The sequence below is a fragment of the Podarcis raffonei genome, chromosome 1 (genome assembly GCF_027172205.1).
Source record: "Podarcis raffonei isolate rPodRaf1 chromosome 1, rPodRaf1.pri, whole genome shotgun sequence".
Lineage (NCBI taxonomy): Eukaryota > Metazoa > Chordata > Lepidosauria > Squamata > Lacertidae > Podarcis > Podarcis raffonei.
Genome location: NC_070602.1, coordinates 27,667,911 through 27,693,892, shown reverse-complemented (window position 1 = coordinate 27,693,892; position 25,982 = coordinate 27,667,911). Strand labels below are relative to the sequence as shown.

Below are 25,982 nucleotides of genomic sequence, written 5' to 3'. Positions count from 1 at the left end.
AGAAGGGAGCTGAAGCTCCCTCTGCTGGCCTCTGCAGGATTTCACAAAATATCAACAGCATATGAAAAGAATATTTCTTAAAAAGCTGAGCACAAAAGAATAAATCCAGATTTCTTTGCTTTTGATAAACACCAGCAGCTTTATTATACAACATGTTCACAAGCCACGTCGCACTATAAACATTCTAGACTAGACATAACACAACCATTCTTCCTTTTCCAAAGTTGGCATGTGACTGAACTTTCTGGAGCAAATGTTATCATCACTAATAAGCTCGCCAGCTCCCCCCCCCCTTCAGACCTGAATGTTTCATATGTAATATTCCTGAGAACAGCAAAAAGATGTTCTCCCTAGACACGCAGCATTAAAGCCTAAATCGTATATAAGCTTCGTAGCATGGCTGGCCATTTGTGTGGTGCAGCTCCCCACGTGGCTGTGGCAATTTCAACCACATCATCACGTGTGCCTGAAAGAGAGATAGCTAAAATCATTGCAACCATGGGAGAAGCTGCTTTGTGTAAATAGCTTTCTGCACAGAGCAGCCTCCATGTCTTCAGCAGGTGCCATGCCAGAAGGTGAACGTGTGAGTCTGCCCTGCGCTATTCTTAATTAAAACAAACTAGAAACTTCAGGTCAAAGATGTGATTAGTTAGCTCTTTGATTTTGAAGAAGAGTTTGGATTTGATATCCCGCTTTATCACTACCCGAAGGAGTCTCAAAGCGGCTAACATTCCCTTTCCCTTCCTCCCCCAGAACAAACACTCTGTGAGGTGAGTGGGGCTGAGAGACTTCAGAGAAGTGTGACTGGCCCAAGGTCACCCAGCAGCTGCATGTGGAGGAGCGGAGACGCGAACCCGGTTCCCCAGATTACGAGTCTGTCACTCTTAACCACTATACTACACTGGCTCTCATTCTCTGATTCTCTGACCTATAATCCTCCAAAATCCAAAGCTCTCTGTCAGGTCTACTCTATTCCCCCTAAAAACACATGGGCTTTTGTGTCCTGTATGAAGCTTTTCCTCCAGCTTCCATTTCTCTTCGGCTCTTAACATTCTCAACTCTTATGTTCCCAGTCCCTCTACTTATCCTTTTCACAGATTCAAAGAAAGTTCCCACTCTGCCTCCACCTTTCTTCAAACATCTGTCTCAAAATGTCCCCTTCTCTCCCTTAACTTAGACCTTCAGGTTCCCAGCTTACATGGCAGATCCAACCCCAGCATACAGCTTCTCTCAGGTTGTGAAAGTTTTCTCCAAACTGACCTTTCATTTACCTTCATAGACCCACAATAAGAATAAAATTCTTTACCTCTCTGTGACATCACAATAAGTCAGCCAATAGCTACAAAGAAGGCAGGGAGGTTAAACAGCCAGTTTTCACTCTGTTCATATTAGGTGTGGCAAAATATATGAATTGTAATTTGCTCAAAAAGCAGTGCTTAGCAACTGATTGCCTATATACAGCTACAAGCTGGCCTGGGAATGAATGCTACCCTTGCCCATGGGCATACCAAGGCCACTAGCCCAGAGGGGGCACAAAAACCATGCCTCTCCATTCTGGCTCAGAGTGGCTAGCAGCATGTCCATTCACATGCTTAGACAGACAGACCAATGGAGGAGGGAGGTCAAAATAAATACTGTGGACCCTCGGGTTATGTTACCTTCAGGTAATGTAATCCTCGGGTTGCAAACACAGTACCCCAGGAAGTGTATATTTCCCCGTTTTGCCGCACACGCATGCGCAGAAGTGCTCAATTGCACTGCACACATGTGCAGAAGGGAGCCTCTGGTTACGAAGTTTTCAGGATGCAGCTGGGCCTCCAGAACGGGTTCCGTTCATAACCGGAGGTACCACTGTAAAAAATTGTCCAATGGACCTTAGAGACCAACTAAGGAGGGAGATGTGAGCAGAGCAGGCCCAACCCCAATGTTCGTATAGAGAGTCACTAGCAGAGTGCCAAAGTTTCTGGTCCATGGTCTCTCGCAGTGTCAGAGGCACCGATACAGCTCTTTGCCAAGGGCGTAAGAGAGCGTAGGTATGCCTCTGCCCTCACCTAACCTTTCTCTTCCCTTGTTGCTAGTGGCGGTGGCAACCGTGAACATGTACAATATAAGTAGTGATGTCACTACTGCTAATTAACTGGGTTGGAATAGAAATGTATCATTTTTCCTATTAGTTCTTCTCCGGCTCAGAATGTAAACTGAGATTCTGCACATGGTTTTCAACTCCCCTTAAAATTTCATCTGCTTCCCAGTGAAGAGCTAGACACCAATGACAACTCAGAGCTACACACACACACACACACACACAACCCCCCCCCCAGGCATCTTGTTAAGGCTTCAAGAAACAATGCAGTTTCTTCCAAACTACTGCCACAATAGTTTGGCCTTTGGGGGCTTTTGCCTCTGTATAAGCTGCCAATAGCAAAATTAGAGCGAATGTTGATGGGACTACCTGAAATGCTTTTTAGGAGCAACAAAAAGTTAAGGTAAAGCAAAAAAGACTATTGATTATAAAAGATATGAAGAACTAAAATGGCATATAATCCGTTAAAAATATACTTATTGATTCCCCATAAGAAGAGAATAAGCAGCATTATGGCACATGGGCCATGCCAATAGGGCCACTAGAAATCGACCAGACTCTTAAATGTAGATAATGGGTCTGCTCAATTGCTAGTTAAACTCTGTTTTGTCTTTACCTTTATTGGGTGCAGGAGCAGGCCCTACTTGCCTAGTAACAAAACTTTTCAAAGTCTTATTCCCAAGGATTTGCTGAAGAAGCCATTTCCAATTTTGCCAAAATCTTATGCACGGCATGTGTTCAAATACAACATATTTCTGAGGAAGCCCATTTAGAATTGAGCTGAAAGTAGAAGAGTCCTGAGATTTTGTGGAAGATTGATCACTGACCTCAGACACAGGGCTGGACAGCTTCTGTGAAAATTATAAATTCCTTGCTACATGCATCAGGGTCGTGTAGCTTACCTGAGGCAAAGGCGCCTACTGCTTTGAAAAACCTCAATAATGGTGTGACAGTGCTATCCAATGAACTGAAATCAATTGGACTCACTCCTAGGAAATTAGAAAGAGGATTGTAACCTGACCGTGGTTTCTTTGTGGCCTCCCACTCAACATCAAACTGCACTGGCCACGACTGGCAGTATCAGACCATTACAAAGAGCCTCAAACTATTTCCTGACGTGGTCATACAAAGCTGCCTTATACCGAGACAGACAATCTACCGGTAACTCAGTACGGTCAATTCTGGCTGGTAGCAGCTCTCCAGGGCCTCCAGCAGGAAGTCTAGTCCATCACCTACTGGTTGGTTAGAATGTGGTGCTGATAATGCCAAGGATGCAGGTTTGATCCCCATATGGGGCAGCCTCCTGCATTTCTGGAGGTTGGACTAGATGATGGTCCTCAGGGTCTCTTTGAACTCTACAATTTTATGAATCTATGACCATTTAACTGGAGATGCTGGGAGTTAAACTTCTGCACAAGAAATATGTACTTCACCACTGAGTCAACTCTTCCAAGTGTTCTGTGTGTTCTCAGCACATGAGCCAAGCATGACTGATCTGCTCTAATGTGACAATATATGAAAAGAACTAAATTATAATTAAAGTCAGGAGAACAGCTTCTCCTTTGGCTGAGGCAGGAAACAAGTGGGGAGGCTGCAGAAGAGGACGTGGCTTTCTTGGAGGTTGCCCTTTCGGCTTTGCTGTGCATTTGCTTCTTTATCTTGAGCCGTGGAGAGAGGCAAAGGAGATAACCATGGGAAACCTGTGCTTCAATTCTTCTATATAAAGAATGGTCTGTTTTCTTCCATGGAGACACTCTGTTCTTATTATCTTGATGAATTAAAGCACTACTGAAGATTTCTTTTTTGTTTTATGTAGTGAGCTCAGACCCAGTCAGTTGCCGAACTTCAATATTTTCCGCAAACACACACATTACTCTCAGAGCATCCTATTTGCAGGCTTTATTTTGCTATAAATTTGAGTTTAAAATTAAGTTGCACATTTCTGGTAAAACAAAGTGATAAAACTTAATGATCACTGAAACTTTAGTGAAACTGTGTTTTACTAGGTTCACTTCTCTGTTCTCCTGAGATTGTAACAGGGCAGTAAATTGAGAACTGATAGCCTAATTGGCTGAAGACCCTGCTTACCCTTTGGCAGCAGGGCAAGGCTGAAAGATTACAGCACAAAGCTAATTTTATCCTGTCTACAATCAGTGAAAGCAGAGATTAAAAAGACCCATTAGGGTAGTCAGTCAACCTCTTAGACAATGTAAAATTGTTACTTTCACAGAACACTTTCCCTATAACTTTTGTCTAGCTCTGGTTTCAAATGATAATTAATGGACCTTTATCTTTTGAGAGTCTCCAGACCTAGAACAAAAATATTTTCCCTGTGGTGTTTGGTTCAAGTTTACTTTTTCTCAGCAGCTGGTGATGTGGGGAACAGAATTTAGCCACTGCTACTGAGCAGCGACTTTGGGAAAAGGCACCTTCCTAAGCATTATGCTAAGGAGAAGGTAGGAGAGGCAGCTGGGTTAGTGCTGGCCAGCCTGGCTGACTAGCCAATAGCATCTCCCAAGGGCCACTGACATCATTGGTCTGCACCTACATTAGGCAGCGATGGCCAATCAGGAAGCACATAGTTGCTTAATCCTGTGATAGCTGTTCCTCTCCTTGGCTCTGCTCAAGCAAGGATGTGGTGTCCACCGTTCCCTCAGTTGCTGCTCAGTGATGGTGGCCAGGAATTGGTTCTACCATGGCAAATATTTAGCCAAGTAAAGTTGATGCAACCGCCACTAATTATGACTATGCAGAGAGATGAACTATTCCTCCCTACTGGCCCCCAAACGTATTTAAATTGTTGCATTTGTATACCGCCCCTTCCTTCTTTCCTCCCTTCCATCCAATGTCTCAAAGAGCTGTTTTAGCCTCATACAATCATGTGTGGTGAGATGTGTGCATGCACTCTGCGTATGAGAGAGCACTGCCCAAAGGTACATGGAAAACGTTACTGTTAATTGGGCATCTGAAACACTAATTCCCCTCATTCAAAAGCTACAATCTTCAGTTTGGCGTATTTCCCTTGCTTTCCATTCTATCACAAAGCTGACCAGGACAGCAGATGCTTTTCCTGGCCTGTGGATGTGAAGATGCACAGGACATGGCAGCAACCTGACTACCTCTCCCAGTCCAGTGCTGAGCAAAGGTGCAAAGTTGCTTCCAGTGTCTGGCCTGAAAGCACATTCCCAGCACCTAAGACAACCTGCTCCTAACATACATAAACATACGTAATAATTCATAAACATTTTTACATGCTCATAGCTTCACCTGCGATGGCAAACCTACACAGTATCTTAAAAAGCAGAGACATCACCTTGCCAACAAATGTCCGTATAGTTAAAGCCATGGTTTTCCCAGTAGTGATGTATGGAAGTGAGAGCTGGAAAATCAAGAAGGCTGATCGTCGAAGAATTGATGCTTTTGAATTATGGTGCTGGAGGAGACTCTTGAGCGTCCCATAGACAGCAAGAAGATCAAACGTATCCGTTCTTCAGGAAATCAGCCCTGAGTGCTCACTGGAAGGATAGATCCTGGAGCTGAGACTCCAATACTTTGGCCACCTCATGAGAAGAGAAGACTCCCTGGAAAAGACCCTGATGTTGGGAAAGATGGAGGGCACAAGGAGAAGGGGACGACAGAGGACGAGATGGTTGGACGGTGTTCTCGAAGCTACAAACATGAGTCTGATCAAACTGCGGGAGGCAGTGGAAGACAGGAGTGCCTGGCGTGCTCTGGTCCATGGGGTCACAAAGAGTCGGACACGACTAAACAACAACAACAAAGCTTCACCTGTAACAGGTGCCAAGGCTTGGATGAAATGCAGCAATTAAGGGAAGGGGGAATAGTACATTGTAAAATAAGAAATGGAGAACAAGATAGATCAATAAATCTCTTTTCTAATCTATAGAACCCTGAGATAAATCTATTCGGGGTTTTTTCCCCATTTGGGAAGGAAATGTAGTTCTGTAAACTCCAAATCTGTGTTGCCATTGCTGGGGCCTTCTTCATATGCCAATGTTATATTTTCTACTATTATTGTATTTAAGCTCCCTTTTAGATTTACCCTCTCCACTAAATGCAGACTTGCTCCCTTTTAGATTTACCCTCTCGCCTAAATGCAGGAATGTCTTCAGAAATCCGGTATCCCTTAAATCCTGCATTTATGATCAATGCCAATGTTATGTTAAAGACTTGCATAATAACTGCAAAAAACAAGTTACTGAATCCTTACTTTCCTTCTGTTTATAAGAAGAAAAGCTATATTAAGAACTTTAGCAACGCTGACAAAAATGGAATGGAAAAGGATTTTTATGAACAAGGGAGTTTATTTTTAAAAAATGTGTAGATATGCTGAATTAATGCACACCAGCAGGTACTGATGAATTCAGTCAACCTTGGCAAGTCTCATGAACACTGGTGCTACTATTTGAGGACTCGTGGCAAGCTGATGTCGTCTCAAGGGATTAGCAAATGTGAAATTTCATGAATGTCAGGCAGGGAGGCGGGAGCCCTGCCATAGAGACGAACCAATACAGTCCTGATCCCCTATTGCACATGCTTTCTAAGCATTAGCCAAACTGCAGAAGAGGCCAAACTACAGAAAATTAAAAATGGGGGGAAGAAAGCACGTCAAGGGCAATGGAATTATTTATAATACACACGGTTTTAAGACAACAAATCCTGCCAGACTAAAACCAGTTTACTAAAATTGAATTCATATGCCTGTACTTCAGCAAAAAAAATTTCTGACAGCCCAAAATTGCATTCTCAAAAAAAGTAAGATCACCAAGTTAAAGGCAGTGACATGATTCAACTTGGGAACTTGCAACTTCCAATCCCATCTCTTATAAAAAAGGTAAAGGGACCCCTGACCATTAGGTCCAGTCGTGGCTGACTGGGGCTGCGGCGCTCATCTCGCTTTATTGGCCGAGCGAGCTGGCGTAAAGCTTCCGGGTCATGTGGCCAGCATGACTAAGCCGCTTCTGGCGAACCAGAGCAGTGCACGGAAACACCATTTACCTTCCCGCCAGAGCGGTACCTATTTATCTACTTGCACTTTGATGTGCTTTCAAACTGCTAGGTTGGCAGGAGCAGGGACCGAACAACGGGAGCTCACCCTGTCGTGTGGATTTGAACCGCCAACCTTCTGATCGGCAAGCCCTAGGCTCTGTGGTTTAACCCACAACGCCACCCGTGTCCCTTTACCCATCTCTTATACCTTACACTATAACCAGGATATGAGAGAGGTGGATGTGGGCAGCAAAAACAAAATAAGGTGGGCCCCAGGTAACAGGCTGGGGTTAGATGTGATTCCTAGAATAGCAAATATTGAAAACTGCTACAGGCACATCTTTTGCACAGGGAAAAACAAAGTTCTGCTGAAATTTCTTTATAGTGAATTTATGCCGGCATGCAGTAATACCTACAAAAGCAAGTGAAGATCTTGTTCAAGATTTTCATTATACAGCGGTACCTTGGTTATCAAACTTAATCCATTCCAGGAGTCCATTCAACTCCTGAAACCATTTGAAAACCAAGGCGCAGCTTCTGATTGGCTGCAGGAACTTCCTGAACACAATCGGAAGCCGCAGAAGCCACGTCAGACCTTTGGCTTCCGAAAAATGTTTGCAAACCAGAACACACACTTCCGGGTTTGCAGCGTCCAGGACCCAATTTGTTCGGGAGCCAAGCCGTTTGAGTACCAAGGTACCACTGTACATATAAAGGAGTGGGCAGTAGCTATAAATGTGGGTGATGCAAAATGGAAAGATGCCATTACATTATAGAAGAAACAGAAAATTCAGAACAATCATGAACTGGAGCACCAAAAAAAATGGCAACAATATCAAATATCGCAAACACACACATACCCATTATGCTAATGCCCAGTTTCCTCCAGCAATGCATAGTCCAAATAAATCTAATGGGTATTCGGCAGTAAAATATTTACACATTCCTTCTAGCATGATACAACACCAGCCCTGCTTCAAACTGCCTTTTCTTGTTCTCTACAGAAGAGAGTTCTCTATTTAGTTCTTACTACCTTCCACTTATGAATATGTATCATCAACACGAAGTAACCAATTTAAAAATATGAACTTCCAAAATAGACACACTAAGTACAGCTTTGGCTGTGTGGGGGAAGGCCTCTTTTTGCTGATGGGCTGGATCTGCTGTCCACAGGCTTTGGGAAGACATGGCTTGAGTTTCAGTTGTGGCTACAGAGTGTGTAGATCAGACAAACAGCAGATTCTAAAAACACAGGATGAGATGCTGTAAGCTGGTTGGGTTGGCTATATTATCTAATTATTGGCTGGCAATCAGCAACCAACACCCGCACAATCCAACTGCTGAGCCATCATTGTCAAACCACAGCATGGTTCATGAGAGAGACAATTCTGGATAGTCATAATTATGAATACATAATGTGCAAAGGTTAAAAGGTAAAATATGAGAAGCTGCCACATAACGAGTCCTTCAGCCCAGAACTGTATTTCCTGACAGGCACCATCTATTCAGAGTCTCATGCTGGGTCTCTCCATCCTTGTGCCATCACATTTTAAAGCGATTGAATCAGGCACTTTCTATGTGTAGACAGTATGTTATACCACTGAGCTGCAGCCTTTCCTCTGCTGGAAGGCTACTGCAATCAAATAAATGAAAATACCTGCAGAGCACCTATTTCTTCCTCCTTCCTGAGAGTCTTCTCCAGTAGATCTGCATATTCAAAAAAGGAAAAAAAAGAACATCAAGAAAAGGGAAACAATGTGCTTTATGAATTGATGCAAATGAACAGGTACATAAATGCTGCCAAAGTTGAACCATCCCCAAACTAAAAGAAATCAGAAAATCAGCCTCATTATCTCACAGGAGGCTAGAATTCAGTAAACAGAGTTCCAAATTAGAGGTACTTATAATTATAAGACAGATGTGCCACTCACTTGCTCATCAATTGATTCTGAGCAAGTCGCTGATTGAGAAATTGTACCTGGTTCTTCCTTCCCTGCTATTATTCCCAACTACTGGTCCCACTCCTTTAGAAACCAGGCCCGGGTGGTGCCCTGTTTCTTGGGCATCTTTGCCACGCCACCTTAGCAAATGTAACAGCCCTGTGCAGTACTTCTCTTTCTTAAGATGGGGGAGCAGCAGTGTTGTTCTATTTAGGCTTGGGGGCTCTCTTTCTCATGGACCTTTAAGGCCAAATACACAGTAATATTGTTCCGCTGCAAGATGCTCTTTTCCATGATAAAAAGAGCAAAGCAGGATTATCTTGGCTGATCAGATACTGTGGAGCAGGCCACAAGAGTGGGCCCTGTAGAGACATCAAGCAGCAGGGGAGGGGAGGAAGAGGGGAGGGGCAAGTAAAAGATGAAGGGCTCCAGACATTGCAAAAATATTTGCACAGCTGACGTAAACACCTCATTCTGGGGTAAAAACAAAAGTTATAATTTTCTTCAAAAGTAGTTGAATTATATGTAGAAAGCTAAATATAGGTTGTCAAACGTGTCTCCCCCTAACCAGGAGGGAGGAAAGCATATTTGTCATTTATTTATTTAGATTATTTTAATCCACCAATCTCAGAGGCTGTGTATAAGCATACATTTAATCACAAAAATATTCAAATTTATATTCTATCCCCCCACAACTAAGTATTGAAATCCATGCCATTTGCTCAGTGGGAAGAAAACAGAAGAAAGATTCATTAAATTAGAGCTTGCAAGTCAGAATGTAGAAATTTAGAAACTTCACTTGTGACCAGAGCAGGTCAGCTCCTAGCCAGCACGAACAATGGACAGGGATGAAGCAATGTTGGAGTAGAACAACATCAGGAGGCCACAGACTCTCTACCTCTAACCTACATCATAAAGCGAACTAGCCTACTGAAAAAATGGCTTGGCAGCTCATACAAGTAAACTGTGCAGGGAGCTACCACTGGAGAAGAATACAGAACACATTTATGAACACTAGGGATTGCAGTCTATACAGTATGCTAGCCTTTTGGCATCTGACCACTATGGTTAGAGATAATATCAGGATCCACTATCAAAGATCCTGCACAGATCATGAAATATTGAGTGACAGAAGCCTGCTATTCTTTCCTTTGAGCTGTTTAACTCTGGGTAAGTGGCATCACATCCTGCAAGCACAAAATGAGCATACTGTAACTATATTTAAATGTATAGAGCACCTCCACTATTTTCCTGGATATCAAAATCCCTAACAGCCCAGCCTAGAATTAACAACCACAAACTATTAAACACAGGTAATATTTCTGTATATCTGCTGCAGACAGAGTTGAGCGTAAGCATGAGCTCCTTCGTCCTCCAAACAAGATTAATATTTAGGAAGGCGCAACAAATTGGTAGGAGTTGAAAAGGACAGCCACTGAACAGGATCTTAAAACATTTGTCAGCACATTCTCCTATTTTATTATACCCATAAAAAGAAAGCACTATCCCTTGCTTGAGCTGAGGCTATTCAAAACAAATCACATGTGCTTCAGCTGGATTTTTTTATATATATAAAAATCCCATTTCCAAATTCACCCAAAATCAACAGCCAATTCTTGTGTGGAAAATACGGGATCATATTTTAAATCATCTTACAATATGCACAAAACAGGCCACTGTCTAGCAGACTGCCTTCAGTTACGACTTAACTTGTGAATAATTAAGACACCTAAGCTTCTGCCTTGGTCTGCTGCCACCAACTGGCTAACAGGCTAACTTAAGATGTCAGCCCAACTGTGGCATCAATCTCCTTCTGATCAGAAATCATGGCAGGAAACTTGTGGGGCAGAATTAAAACAACATTCCAGAAGAACGGATACCCTTTGTGGTTTGTCTCAGACACTGAAACAACATGACAGTCGGCAGACAAATTCCCAAATACTAAATCAATGAGGTTTTCATATCCCATCATAAGTCTTGACTATGTGGGAAGCTACTGTACAGGTCACTGAGTGGCTCTATCCCCCCCCCCTTCCACCCACCCTCCAAAGTTCGGTTTTCTGTGAACCTACTATACACAAACAGAGTCAGATGAGCAAACTTAGAGAATGGACTCCTTTATCCTTTATGCCCCGTATGAGAGACACAGATAGGAGCAGTTTGTGCTTTCAGAAAATGGGTTGTTCATTAATATGCTGTAACTTTGATCCAAACCGATTAAGAAGCAGTTCAATTTGGTATCCATAAACCTCATTGCTGAGGCTGCTAAAAATTGTGCCAATTGTGATAGCGTACTTTGTGATGCGGAACAGCTGCTCCCTAGGACCTGAATGGAAAATACCTACCTATTCATTTCAGAAGGGACGCTGAGCAAGCAGTAGCTGGCAACAGACCTGGAATGTATTTCAAACTCTCTCAAATTCAGCAGATAAGACCCTACCCTCTTGCAGCAGTTAATCTGGTACATGTGTTTTAAACAGGCCTCTTTGTACTGGATGAATAAGAAATTATTTTCATTTTATGGCTGCACTGCTCAATTCTTCCTGTGCTGTCAATATGGGAAAATCTATGTCCACTTTTAAAGATAGTATATCGTAACATTATCAATCAACATACAGGAGCCCTGAATAAAGCCAAAAGAAAGTAGATGTGGACACATTTTCTTCCTCCCTCATAATTCTAAAACAAGCGTCGTCCGATGAAGCTGAACGGTGGGAAATTCGGGACAAACAGAAGAAAGTACATCTTCACACAGTTCATAGGAAATTATGGAATTTGCTATGGCAAGATGGAGTGACGGCCACCAACCTGGGTAGCTTTAAAAGGCGGTTAGTCAAATTGATGGAGGATAAGGCTATCCAAGATTAGGACTCATAATAGCTGCACCAGAGGCAGTACACCTCAGAACATCAGTAGCTAGGGAACATGAGCAGAAGAGTGTTGTGCTGTTCATATCCTGCTTGCAGGCTACCTATGGGCATTTGGCTGGCCACTAGTGGGAACAAAATGCTGTACTAGGTGGGACTTTGGTTTGATCTAGCAGGGCTAACGTTTTATGCTCTCGTCCTTTTGTTCTTAAAATGCTGACAATAGAACTTGAATGGCTGGAGAACTGAAGGACAGAAAGAAGGAACAGGAAAGAAGGGAAGAAATATATACTAACATTTCTGAAGTGCAGCACAAATGTTTATTTAGAAAACGGGTCAAGAAGCTGCTGTGCTTCCTAGTTTTACTTATAAAAATAAAAATGTGGGTGTGGGTGTTCTTCTCTGAGATTATCTCAGCATAGGAGAAAATTTATGTCTCTGTAGCACTGTATGCCAAGATTGGTCCCTTTCTAAATTGGGGATTAAATGTTAACTGAATTCAGAAATGTGGACAATCACTAGTGATTGTCAAGTTCACACAAAAGCACAGAGAAGGTCGATAAAACTGATCATAAAAACAAGAAAGTTTGTACACTGCCTGGTCAATATGCACTTGGTAGCTAAGCACATTGATCAAGTAATGTACAAACCCCAGAGGTGAAATTCAATTCTTCATCCTAAATTGGAGACACTACATATTGACCAGACAATGTATGCATTTCCCCATTCATGCTGTCAATTTTTATTGTTGCAATTTATGCACATTCCTTTGACAACTCACATTAATTTCAACACCTCTGCAACTCTAAAAATCCAAACTTGTTTCTGGGCATCCAAAAATAAGGCTGCAAGACTGAAGGTCCATAACAAAAGCAGAGACTCCATGCCAAACTGGCCTACACGGCTACTTCTCAATCCAGGCAAACTTTCTCCTCAGGTCTGTCAATTTGATGAACTGGCAACTCAAAGGGGTATGAAAGCGTAGATGAGGTTACAACTCTGATGCCCACAGCTCATGAAAGGGTCACAGAGAAGACCCTTTAAAGCCGAACGGTGACCCAAAGTTAGTTTTCACCAGACATAACGGCAGCAATGGGTGTGCTCCTTTGAAGAACGAAGTGGGTTTCATATATCAGATGCCGAAATGCTCAAAGTGGACTTGGTATACTTGGTATAAAGCAACTCTCCTGAATGTCTAACATTTCTGTTTCTACTCCTGACATAACTTTGAGGCATCCCACTGTGACCCTCCCTGCGCCCCCCCACCTTTGGTTATATTTTATATCGTTTATTCTTAGCAAGATTTGACACTTTGGGCAGCAGATATGTCTTGTACTTAATCCATTTTAATGTATTTATAATATGCAACCTACACATTACCCGAAAGGCAATTATCGAGCAATTATAGATTCACAAGCCAACTACACAGTTCCATCTGTCAAATGAAAAGGGCATTTGTTGCCAGAATTTCTGTTGCAGCTGACAAAGTAGACTCTCAGAGGTACTATTCTGCATAACTGCAGTTTTGGGCTTCAGTCCACAGAACCATTCTGTCACAAGGCTTTTTCCTCACAGAGCAGAATGTAGAGAGAACATGTGGATTCTGGGGAAAGCTGAATAGCTTTTGTACACTGCAAAACAGCCATTGCACATATGGCATAAAACTGCAGCAAAGTTGTTGTTTTAAAGGATGTCAATTGCAAGTTCTTCCTTTGCATACTTCCATAACACAGGACATTTTCCATAAGTGATGTTAGCCTGCCACATGGCACCATAAGCCACTGAAAACAATATAGCAGTTGCCATTGTTTTAAAATCAGCCAAAGACCAGGTCAGAAAGTAGATGTAACAATGGATGTAGTTATTCTGCTACCTTATTATTGGGTGCATGTCACTACAAATGCTTTTTTGTGTGGGGAGGGAAGGAGGTGGCAGACAGTGTCACCACAGAAGTAGATACTTCTGGAACAAATATACAATGTTTGCTATGCCTACTTATAGCAATCTTTGCAACTCAGTAGGCTTCACTTATAGACAGACACATATGATCAGTTAACCCACGGTGATATCTTCCTGTACAGGATTTTTGTTGTTGTTGAGAAATGCCCACAGTCCACAACAGAATTAAAAAGGCAAGGGTGTGGAACTTTGCCCAGGCCTTTGGCCATTAACTAATCTATGGCCTGTTAAAGCTGGTGTGGGGGTTGTTATTATGATTCTTTTATCTGTTATTACGCTTTTTATTATTATGCTCCATAAAATGTGTTCTGTTGTGAACAGCCCTTGGGTCTTTTGATAAAGGACAGCATATAAATTTAAATAACAACAACAGCAGCAACAACAACAACAACAACAGGAACATAGCCTCCTGTGCAAAGATAAGAGTCACTTCTGTTGCCCCGCCCCCTTTTGTCTCTGGCCCCACCCACCACCATCACATTGAGCCTAGAAGGTTGTCCAAGAGGGGTTGTGAACTGAAAAAGGTTCCACACACGGCTTAAAATATTCTTAATTGTGCTATAAGCACAGCCATTTCACTATAACCATGTTAGGAAAACTAATTTTCATTCTGCATTAACTGCAGTTCTGGGCTCCAGGCTGCATAATCGATCTGTTGCAAAACTACACAGAATGTAGTGAGAGCAAGTGAACTCTGGGAAGTGCTGCTTTACACTGCAGGATAACAATTGGTGGATGGTCTGCACAGTTGGTACTATTGTAACACCTAGAGATACAATCGGCAGTGGCACCAAAACAATGTTGGGATGTGCTTCAAACAAATCTAACCCAAACAGTACTTGGCATGCATTTAAACCGTTTAGCTAGAACATGTGCAAAACTCAAAAAGGTTTTACAAGCATGTTGGAAGAACAAATTATTCTTAGGATTACATGCTTCTCTGGTGTACAAAACAAACAATGTGAGAGTTCCAGAGGAAGTATTCAGGCCTTGAATATCCAAATGTTCACCCAGTCACAAATCAGGCCATATAATTATGAGAGACTGACTTTAAAATCCTGAGAAGGGGATCCTTTCATTTGTCTTTTGATGTTTGAGCCCTTGATAAACATAAACCATATTCAGAGGTCTACAAATTATGTTTCAGCTTGGTAGCCCGACTCATTCCTAGAAGCCAGCAGGAATATAGTCTCTCTGAGCAGATGAAGAGTGCCTCTCCTTTTCCACCACATAAGTACAGCCCGCCACTCCCAGAGAATTAAGGAGAAAAGCAATATGGCATTTCCCACGTAAACCTTAAGTCCCTGCAAGATCTCCTTCTGCAAATCAAACATTGTTCCTTTCTCTAGCAAGTGTGTTACGACTAGAGAACATACACTTTCTCCTCTCAAATCCCAGTCCTGGTTTCCTAAAGCTCAATCCAGCAGTTTTGTACACTTAACACACTCCCCTTCCCACAGCTCTACTTTCCTTGCCTTAGAAAAGGCTCTTTGTTCTTTGCAGCCACCTGGACAAAGGGATTCATCTGTGCCCAGCAAACATCTGTTTTGAAGACCAGGGCTAAAAATGATAGGAGGCAATGTGTTTTCCCCCCTCTCAAAGAAATGCACTCCAGAATTTTTATTCATCCCTTTGGAGCAGCTTGGTCCTTCACAGACCATAATCAGTTCCTTGAGGTCAAGACTGACGAAGTTGGTTCCAAAGTTAAGTTTCTTTCCTTTTGGTGCTGAAAGGGGATGTGGGAGAGAATACAGCTTGCAAGTGGGCCTAGGGGAAGAAGCAGAGTTGGAAACGCTGAGGGCAGTAAGCACACACTAAATGGACTGAGTGAAGTAAAAGGGAAGTCTGAGATGACCACTGCTTTTTCCTGATAGCCCTACTAATGTGTTAGGTCTACTCATATTCAGAGAGCACATGAAGGATGGCCATACACACTGGCCATGCCACACCACCGCTGCCGCCAGAAGATCTGGCTCTTCTACCTCAGTGGGAGCTGCTAGTGACACCAGGGAAGGCCAAGAACAAGGAAAAAACATACTGCCTGAATAAACCTGGCACCATGTTATTTCTGAGTATATCTGTGAAGCTTTTGATGGTCACTGTGAGAGTCTCTTTGGAGAGCCAGTGTGGTGTAGTGGTTAATAATAATAATAATAATAGTAATTTATTATTTATACCCCGCCCATCTGGCTGGGCCTCCCCAGCCACTCTGGGCGGCTTCCATAAAAACCAAAAATACAGTAAAATATCACACGTTAAAAACTTCCCTGAACAGGGCTGCCTTAAGATGTCTTCTGAATGTCAGGTAGTTGTTTATCTCTTTGACATCAGCTGGAAGGGCGTTCCACAGGGCGGGCGCCACTACCGAGAAGGCCCTCTGCCTGGTTCCCTGTAGCTTTGCTTCTCGCAATGAGGGAACCGCCAGAAGGCCCTCGGCGCTGGACCTCAGCGTCCGGGCAGAATGATGGGGGTGGAGACGCTCCTTCAGGTATACTGGACCGAGGCCGTTTAGGGCTTTAAAGGTCAGCACCAACACTTTGAATTGTGCTCGGAAACGTACTGGGAGCCAATGTAGGTCTTTCAAGACCGGTGTTATATGGTCTCGGCGGCCGCCCCCAGTCACCAGTCTAGCTGCTGCATTCTGGATTAGTTGTAGTTTCCGAGTCACCTTCAAAGGTAGCCCCACGTAGAGCGCATTGCAGTAATCCAAGCGGGAGATAACCAGAGCATGCACCACTCTGGCGAGACAGTCCGCAGGCAGATAGGGTCTCAGCCTACGTACCAGATGGAGCTGGTAAACAGCTGCCCTGGACACAGATTTGACCTGTGCCTCCATGGACAGCTGTGAGTCCAAAATAACTCCCAGGCTGCGCACCTGGTGCTTCAGGGGCACAGTTACCCCATTCAGGACCAGGGAATCCTCCACACCTGCCCGCCTCCTGTCCCCCAAAAACAGTACTTCTGTCTTGTCAGGATTCAACCTCAATCTGTTAGCCGCCATCCATCCTCCAACCGCCTCCAGACACTCACACAGGACCTTCACCGCCCTCACTGGTTCTGATTTAAAAGAGAGGTAGAGCTGGGTATCATCCGCATACTGATGAACACCCAGCCCAAACCTCCTGATGATCTCTCCCAGCGGCTGCATGTAAATGTTGAAAAGCATGGGGGAGAGGACAGAACCCTGAGGCACCCCACAAGTGAGAGCCCAGGGGTCTGAACACTCATCCCCCACCACCACTTTCTGAACACGGCCCAGGAGGAAGGAGCGGAACCACTGTATGACAGTGCCCCCAGCTCCCAGCCCCTCAAGACGGTGCAGAAGGATGTTATGGTCGATGGTATCAAACGCCGCTGAGAGATCCAGCAGAACTAGGAAACAGCTCTCACCTTTGTCTCTAGCCCGCCGGAGATCATCAACCAGTGCGACCAAGGCAGTTTCAGTCCCATGGTGAGGCCTGAATCCCGACTGGAAGGGATCCAAATGGTCCGCTTCTTCCAGGCGTGCCTGGAGTTGTTCGGCAACCGCTCGCTCAATCACCTTGCCCAAGAATGGAAGATTTGAGACTGGGCGATAGTTGGCCATCGTGGCCGCATCTAAAGATGGTTTTTTAAGAAGCGGTTTAATAACCGCCTCTTTCAGCGGGTCTGGGAAGGCTCCCTCACGGAGGGAAGCATTCACCACCCCACGAAGCCCATCGCCCAGTCCTTCCCGGCTAGCTTTTATAAGCCAGGATGGGCAAGGATCCAGGAGACAGGTGGTTGGTTTCACTCGTCCAAGCAGCCTGTCCACATCCTCGGAGGTAACAGATTGGAATTGATCCCACTCAACTTGACTAGACAGAACTCTAGCACTCTCCCGCCCCGGCCCTGCTCCCAGGGTGGAGTCTACTTCTTCCCGAATCTGAGCGATTTTATCTGCAAAAAACTTTGCAAAATCATTGCAGGAGAACATGTGGCCCATACTGGGCCCCGATGTTGCAGGTGGTTCCGCTAAATTGTGAACCACCTGAAAAAGTCTCCTGCTGCTGTTTTCTGCAGATGCAATAGAGGCGGTGAAGAAATTCTTCTTCGCCGTCGCTATCGCCACTTGGTAGGCTCGACGTTGAGCTCTAACCTGTGTCCGGTCAGATTCGGAATGAGTTATCCGCCACCGGCGCTCTAGCCGTCTCAACGATTGTTTCATTGCCCTCAGATCCGTGGAAAACCACGGGGCTGTCCGGGCTCCATGCAATCGGAGAGGGCGCTTCGGAGCCAAACAGTCAATAGCCCTGGTTAACTCCACATTCCAGCGGGCCACCAGGGAATCAGCTGAAAGGCCATCAACATGGGATAAAGCATCCCCTACCACTCTCTGGAAACCATTTGGATCCATTAAGTGGCGGGGGCGGACCATCCGAATTGGTCCCACCTCCCTGCAGAGGGGATGGGTTGCAGAGAAGTCCAGTTGCACCAGGAAGTGATCTGACCATGGCACTTCTTTCGTTTCGCTTTTACTTAGTGTCAGATCACCAACATCCATAGAGGTAAACACCAGGTCCAAGGCATGTCCGCAGCTATGGGTTGGGCCAGACTTATTCAGGGACAGCCCCATGGAGGCCATGCTTTCCACGAAGTCCCGAGCGGCCCCTTGTAAGGTCGTGTCGGCATGGATGTTAAAATCCCCTAGGACGACCAAGCTAGGTGTCTCCAGGAGAACATCCGCCACGACCTGAAGCAGCTCGGGCAGGGAATCCTTGGTGCAGCGGGGAGGTCGGTACACCAAAAGGAATCCTGTACTGCCCCTATTGCCCAACTTCCAGAACATGCACTCGGAAAACTGGGTCTTCCCAATAGGACGCCTGGTGCAAACTAATGACTTCCTAAAAATCACTGCAACCCCCCCTCCCCGCCCACATGACCTGGGTTGCTGTGCGTAAGAGAAACCTGGTGGACAAGCAGCGGCAAGGGCAGGCCCATCTGCTTCATCCAACCAAGTCTCTGTTACACATGCCAGGTCAAGTCCTCCATCCATGATCAAGTCATGGATGGCAGTGGTCTTATGAATCATTGACCTAGCATTGCACAGCAGCACCTTCAGGTCATGTGGGTATCCCTTGCTGATTCTAGTATCCATACGGTCAGGACCAGACCCGGAGGCAGGAATAGTCCTCAGACAACGACTAAACCTGCCTCCTCTGTAATGACGTGGTCTAGTCTTAGCGTAACTCCTCCTCCTACCCGTGATCACTGAGATCGGTTGCCCCAGTGCATCCCCCCCTGTGGAACCTGCCCCAGCCATTTTGTGGGCTGGGGCCCACTCCCCGGCAGCCCTGACCCCTCCCCCTAAGAACAAAATAAGACCTTAAACAAACAAACAAAACCAATAAAACAATACAAACAAAAAAATAATAATGTAAAAATTACAAAAACATCAAAATCAAAATAAAAAAATTCCCCAAGCCCAACCAAACATCCATCCCACCCCCACCCGCCACATACAAAAAATCCAAAAGAAAACTTTTAAAAACATTTTAAAACCACTCTAAAAACACTCTGTGCCCCCCTGGCAGTAACAACTGTCCTGGTGAGGCCTGTCAGGCCCTGCCCTGGGCCAGGTGGTAGGTGGCAAGAGCAGGGCCCTCAGGGACTCACACAGGGGAGTCTTCCTGGGCAGCAGGCAGCAAGCCGCACACAGTCCTTATGAGGCCCCAAGCCCCGCCCCACGCCAGATGGTAAGTGGCAGGAAGGAGCAGGACCCTCAGGCACTCACACAGGGGAGTCCTCCTGGGCAGCAGGCAGCAAGCCGCACGCAGTCCTTATGAGGCCCCAGGCCCCGCCCCAGGCCAGATGGTAAGTGGCAAGAGCAGGGCCCTCAGGCACTCACACAGGGGAGTCCTCCTGGGCAGCAGGCAGCAAGCAGCACGCAGTCCTTATGAGGCTTCAGGCCCCGCCCCAGGCCAGATGGTAAGTGGCAAGAGCAGGGCCCTCAGGCACTCACACAGGGGAGTCCTCCTGGGCAGCCAGTGATAGACTCGTAATCTGGGGAACCAGGTTCGCGTCTCCGCTCCTCCACATGAGCCCTAGTGTGACCTTGGGCTAGTCACACTTCTTTGAAGTCTCTCAGCCCCACTCACCTCACAGAGTGTTTGTTGTGGGGGAGGAAGGGAAAGGAGAATGTTAGCTGCTTTGAGACTCCTTTGGGTAGTGATAAAGCGGGATATCAAATCCAAACTCTTCTTCTAGAAAGAGGGATGCAAATATTCTAACCCACTTCCAATCTTCACAAATTCAACACAAAGTTCTGAAATGCTGAAAGCATGATGCTGGGGCAAGGAGGACAGGAACAATGGGGACATGGCAGCACAAATGTGTTTGCTCCCCATCCACACATTCTTTGAACACAGACCATCAAAGTGCTCAAAGACTGACCATTTGATTATCTGTTCTAGGACCCTTCCTGGTCATGGATCTCTTCACAAGTGTACACATTCTTTACATATAGTGCTACTCCTCCCCCCCTTCCAGTTTGATCTATTCCTTTTGAGCAACTTATACCCCTCAATTTATACATTCCAGTCATGTGTCTCATTTCACCCAGTTACAGCAATGCCTAATGGGTCATATTTGCCAACCTGCATTAAGAACTCAAATTTGTCTTGCTTGTTTCCCATACCCTGTGCATTAGTATAGAGACAACTGAAACCAATATTCCTTCCCTCCAGCTGCTTCCTTCTTGCAGTTTCATGCCCTTTAGCAGGTTTCTTTCTGTAGTAGCACCTCAGTTGCTAGTGCATTAATGAGGCTATTATCCACGGTATCAGGTGTTCCCATGTCGTCTGTAATATTGTGTTTCTCCCCCTCAGGATTCAGTTTAAAGCTCTCCTGATCAGGTTTGCAAAACTCTTAGCAAGAACTCTATTATGAAATTACATAACATAGCATAGCATTCCTATTTGTATTAATACAACTCCAATATAATCCAGATCTCACCCTTACTGAAACATTACGCTTTCTTGTTAGTGTTCTAACAAGATCATGCCATGAGAGCCATGTCCCAACAGGCACCATAGAGGAAAGCTCAAATGAATTTTTCACATATCTTTGTTAAGGTTCAAAAAGGGAGCTCACGTATTTCCTCCATAACATATGTCCCTGCCTCGCCCACACATACATTTGAAGCATAATAATTTCCCAGAAGGGAGAGACGTGCAAGTTCCCTTTTTCCTGTTCCAGCACTTTTTAGAATGTCTGAAGCCACACAGTATCAACAAACAAGCAAGCTACCAATAGCAATCTCCTATACACAACATTTTGGGTGGGGTTAGCTCACAAACTCAGAACCAGACACACAACTTAAAACAGCTGTCAGAACATTACTGTAATAAAGCTTATGAATACATGTGAGGATTACTATTCTTTGGCTTTAATCCTTTGTTATTAATGAGAATTAAAAATTCACTTTTAATTTTAACGTTTAAGAATTAAGACTAGGCAACTGTTATTGAAAGAGAGGGAAAATAACTAATAAAGTGAAACAATTTTCAGTGTGTGACTGGAAGATACAGCTGGGAGAAACCTCCGAAGCTAATGTTTTCTTTGGAGTTATATTCAGATGGCTAATGGTTTTCATGGCCAATCTCACAGGTCGTTGCTCTCTTTAATTAGTAGCTTTTGCTAAACATAAAAAGCCTCAAGTAATTTTTAATACTGATTGCAGCTGCCTACTCCATTAACAAATTGTTGTATTAACACTGCCCACCTTGCACTGTCTATCTTTAAAGGGTTTTTTTTTTGGCTCTCTTTCATAGATTTTAATTAGCTTCCTCCACCCACCCCCCAGTGCTCATCAGTGTAAGGAATGAAATAGTTCATTTTATTATCTCCTCTGCCAGTAGCACTCCCACCAATGAACAGAAATGATATCAAGTGCATGAATAAGATGCCTGGACCTACTGCTGTTTCTGCCGCTACCCTACCTGAAAACCTCCAAAAGTGGATTAAATTTCTGCCCTGTACATTTCAGGCTGCACATTCAAGCCTCAAACAGAAGCTCCCATAGCTTGTTTCGATACCGTCACTATCTCCAGTTGTCATGGTACTGCACTTTCAAACCACACTTCTCAAACATTTGTTCCTTTGCTTGCATTAGCCTGGAGCAGCAGCACATACAATCACGGCAAGTTGGGCGGGGAGGAAAGGAGAAATGGAATTCAGGCTTGCAAGCTTTGGAAAGAACGAATTGTATTCACTGTTGATTCCCTAAAGAAACAATTTACTGAAGCTGGGGGAACAGAACGTACTATATTTGCTCTTTAATCTCTCAGGTTTAGCAAGCTTTGAAAAGGTTTCCATCATCTGCCCAAAAGTTCACACTAAAAATGTTACTCTGCTTTGTATTTTGTGTGCGTATGTGTGTGTGTGCAGCTCTATGTATTTCTAAGAACACGGCGAGAGAAATGAATTGCAAAATAACAAAGACTGAGCAAACCATAGACACCTGGTTGTTTAATATAATTTTCATTATGTATATTTTCTAACTAAGAGTAAAAGAATGGAGGTGGGGAGAAGATGATAATCTTCTCCTAGGATCATGTTACAATAAGACAGAAAACCAGCTGTGGGTCACCAAGCTTTTACATTTAATACTTCCAAGAACCAATGTAAAGTCTAAACAAAGGTAAAATGTTTCCACGTAACTCTCATATCACGGCAACCACAAATCGCACTTTGCCGCATGTCCTCAAATAAAGGGTGCTGTTTCCTGTGTGCCACTAGGACTACCAGTCTCTGTGGTTGAGGTTTTTGTGGCCCATTGCACAATATGAAATTGTCTGTTTAGTACAATGACTGCACAACCATTCCATAATGTTCAAGACGGCACCTTCAGTTTATAATGGCATCTTCAATTTCTGGTCAGGTACGTATCTTTGGTGAAAAAAGCCTTCAACATGAATGGACTGGTTGGATTTTATTTTAGTATTTATTAAATTTGTATACCACCCTATACCCGTAGGTCTCAGGGCGGTTCCAAACATAAAATGATAAGATAAAAAAACACATAATGAAAAATACATAATAAAATAAGAACAAAAGCAAATCATTTAAGGTGCCAGTTGAACCTCCCTGGGAAGAGCATTCCATAAGCAGGGAGTCACTGCAGAAAAGGGGTTTGACATGCCCAAGGTGGGGGAGACTTGAATAAGCAGAGGTGCTGCAGAAAGAATGTAGTTGGTTAAGGGAGTCGTGGACTCAAAAAGATTGAAAACCTCTGGGTTAGGCTGAAAGTAAGTGACTCACCCAGTGAGTTTCATGGCTGAGTGGGGACTAGAACTCCAGTCTCCAAGGTCTTAGTCCAACACTCTAATCACTACAATACACTGGCTCTCTGGCTCTCTCTCTTTTAAAACAAACAAACAATTCCAATACAGATGCAAAATAGGAAAGCTATCAACTTTAAAGGCTTGTTCAAATTGGAAGGTACCAAAAAGACAACAGAAACAGTGCCTGACTGGTATTCCGGCTGACCAATGCCCATTCAGTCATATTACCAGGCTTGAACCCATTTTGAAATGGCTCAAATGGCATTCAGATTGCTACAAAGACAAGCAGCTTTACCCTCAAAGTACCTCGCAAAACATTCATAGTGGGCTTCCAAAGGGTCTAAAACACCATTTTCTGGAGTAAAGGGACCCCTGACCATTAGGTCCAGTCATGGCCGACTCTGGGGTTGCGGCGCTCATCTCACTTTACTGGCCGAGGGAGCCGGCGTACAGCTTATGGGTCATGTGGCCAGCATGACTAAGCAGCTTCTGGCGAAACCAGAGCAGTGCACAGAAACGCCCTTTACCTTCCCGCCGGAGCGGTACCTATTAATCTACTTGCACTTTGACGTGCTTTCGAACTGCTAGGTTGGCAGGAGCAGGGACCGAGCAACGGGAGCTCACCCCGTTGCGGGGATTCGAACCGCCAACCTTCTGATCAGTAAGCCCTAGGCTCTGTGGTTTAGACCACAGCGCCACCCGCATCCATTCTCTGGAGTAGATGTTATGAAAATGCTCCACCCCATGGCTACTTGAGAAAGCAACAGAGGCAGAAAACCGCCACAAAGTTTGCATGGTTCTGCTGCTGCAATCATACTCAGTCGACTTCATAGCACATCTTTTGCCACTTGCGCTCCATCCATTGTCTGACTTGTTTCATTGCCCTTAGTTCACTGGCGTACCAAGTCACAGAGAGGGCCCTACAGTGCCAAAGAGGGTGCTCAGGGACAATTGTGTTGAGAGCCCAATGCGCCTCGCTGTTGCAGTGTGACAAGGACTTCACCTGCTCTCCCTCCAGCTTAATGACAGAGCATCTGGAAAAACAAGGAACATTCCTGGGCAAATGTGCCTTTAGAACACTACATTCCTACTGTTGAAATATGTTTTTTTTTAAAAAAAATCAGGAGTGTAAATCTATTAACTTATGTGGAAAATCATTGTGTCTGCACATGAGCAAGTGAATTTATATAAGAAGGTATGTGTGTACAATTTGTTCAAGTAGAGGGTCTGAACAATACTTTCTTTCTCTCGCTTTGCAACTCCTGTTCCTTTCCGCACCACCGGGCTTTGATTTCTCTCATATTGGGACAAGTCCTCATGCAACAGAGATTAAATGAGAGTGATTTAGGCAATCTGCCCGCTGCCAAAGATCACGTCCGAATTGAACAAACCAAACTGTATTCATATGAAGTTCCATGTCTGTGTAAATCAGCAAAGTAGGTCAATAAGAACATTTCTAAGGAATGCTTTCAAAGAAAGGCCTCAGAGTGGCCTGTTTTAACTTAAATGAATTGTCAAATGTCATAGTTTCTAGAAAGTGTCTTTTGTGCAAGTTTTGAAAAGTTCCCTCTCAAATGGAGCAACATTACCATTTCAGAAAATGATTTAAATCCTCCATGAGCAAAGCCAGAGAGAAATAAAAAGTTAATTTGTTTTAATTCACCTAGTACAAGATTAAAAAGGTAATTTGTCATTTCTGGTTTCAGAAAATGATACTGATACTGCTTACGGGCATGGATGCTATATAAGAATAATGGTACGACTTATACAAAATGACATGACAGGAAATTGAATGCCACATTCTTTAGTAAGTTTTGTGTCTTAACATCCTAGTTTTGTTTTGTCTGCATGTTTTATTGCCTATCCATATTTATGCATGTCTGACAGAACCTTTCCTCTTGGCTACATCAGAAATTCATTTTATCTTCTCCTTCCCAAAAAAGTGTGCAGGAGTTGATTGTTTTCGCAGGGGTTGTCTTTTGAGAGGCTAGCCATTGGCTAGAACCATTTGAAGTCTGTTGCCAAGTTAAAAACCAGTGACCAGAGACATTTTAATAACCACTATAACTTGAGAGGAATGCTTCAGCAGACAGGCAAGTTGGAAGAAATTGAAGTGGAGGACTGAGTGATAAGAAACTAAGTTCCAAAAAAAAGTTGATACTGGAATTCGTACCTGAGGGAGGTCTTTGCAGTACGACTTGTCAATTCCTGAGTGCTCCAAATAAGATAGTCTACAGCTTTCTGAGCAAAGAGCATCAAGTCACCGAAAGCCCAACTTACAAGCCTTCTTTTCTTTACAAAACATGACCTTTAGCTAAAAATGAGAAGGGGCCAGAGAACTCAAAGACTAAATACAAAATCAGTCAGCATGTTACAGCATTACACAAACTCGACTGGCACCTATACCCTACCTATTTCATAAGATATTTTTGTAAGAGGTCACTTAAATTTCAAGCTTGGTCATTTGGTACCTTTTGCCAGAACCAAAAATAGTTCAAAGGGTAATATGTCATTTATTAACCAACAAAAAATCAAAGTTAATCTGACACTGATCAGACTGATCTTCACAAACAGCCTAACATCAACCATCAGTCCTAAAATTTGCCCTGGCAGTTCGTGCAAAATGATTCAATGTGGTTTACATGATTGCTGGTTTTTTACAGATTTCATGCTGCTTGTATTTATGATGTTTGTGTTGATTTGGATGTAGTTCATTTACACTAGGTTTTTTAAAATATATTTTGGTCGCTTTTTGTACTTTGAAGCAGTATACAAATGAAATAAATGTTAAGTACATCTAAGGATGCCGTAATTACACGCA

The 25,982-nt window shown here is 43.9% G+C and overlaps 1 protein-coding gene across 5 annotated transcripts in view; it reads right to left on the bottom strand.

The window, feature by feature from the left end:
• The window catches only part of CEP128 (centrosomal protein 128), a 186,678-nt gene that overhangs the window by 45,057 nt on the left and 115,639 nt on the right, over nt 1-25,982 (bottom strand). For all 5 annotated transcript variants that reach the window (XM_053377864.1, XM_053377872.1, XM_053377836.1 and 2 more), the window contains one exon: nt 8,751-8,800. In XM_053377864.1, coding sequence (XP_053233839.1) covers nt 8,751-8,800 — 50 coding nt within the window. The remainder of the gene's footprint in view (nt 1-8,750; nt 8,801-25,982) is intronic.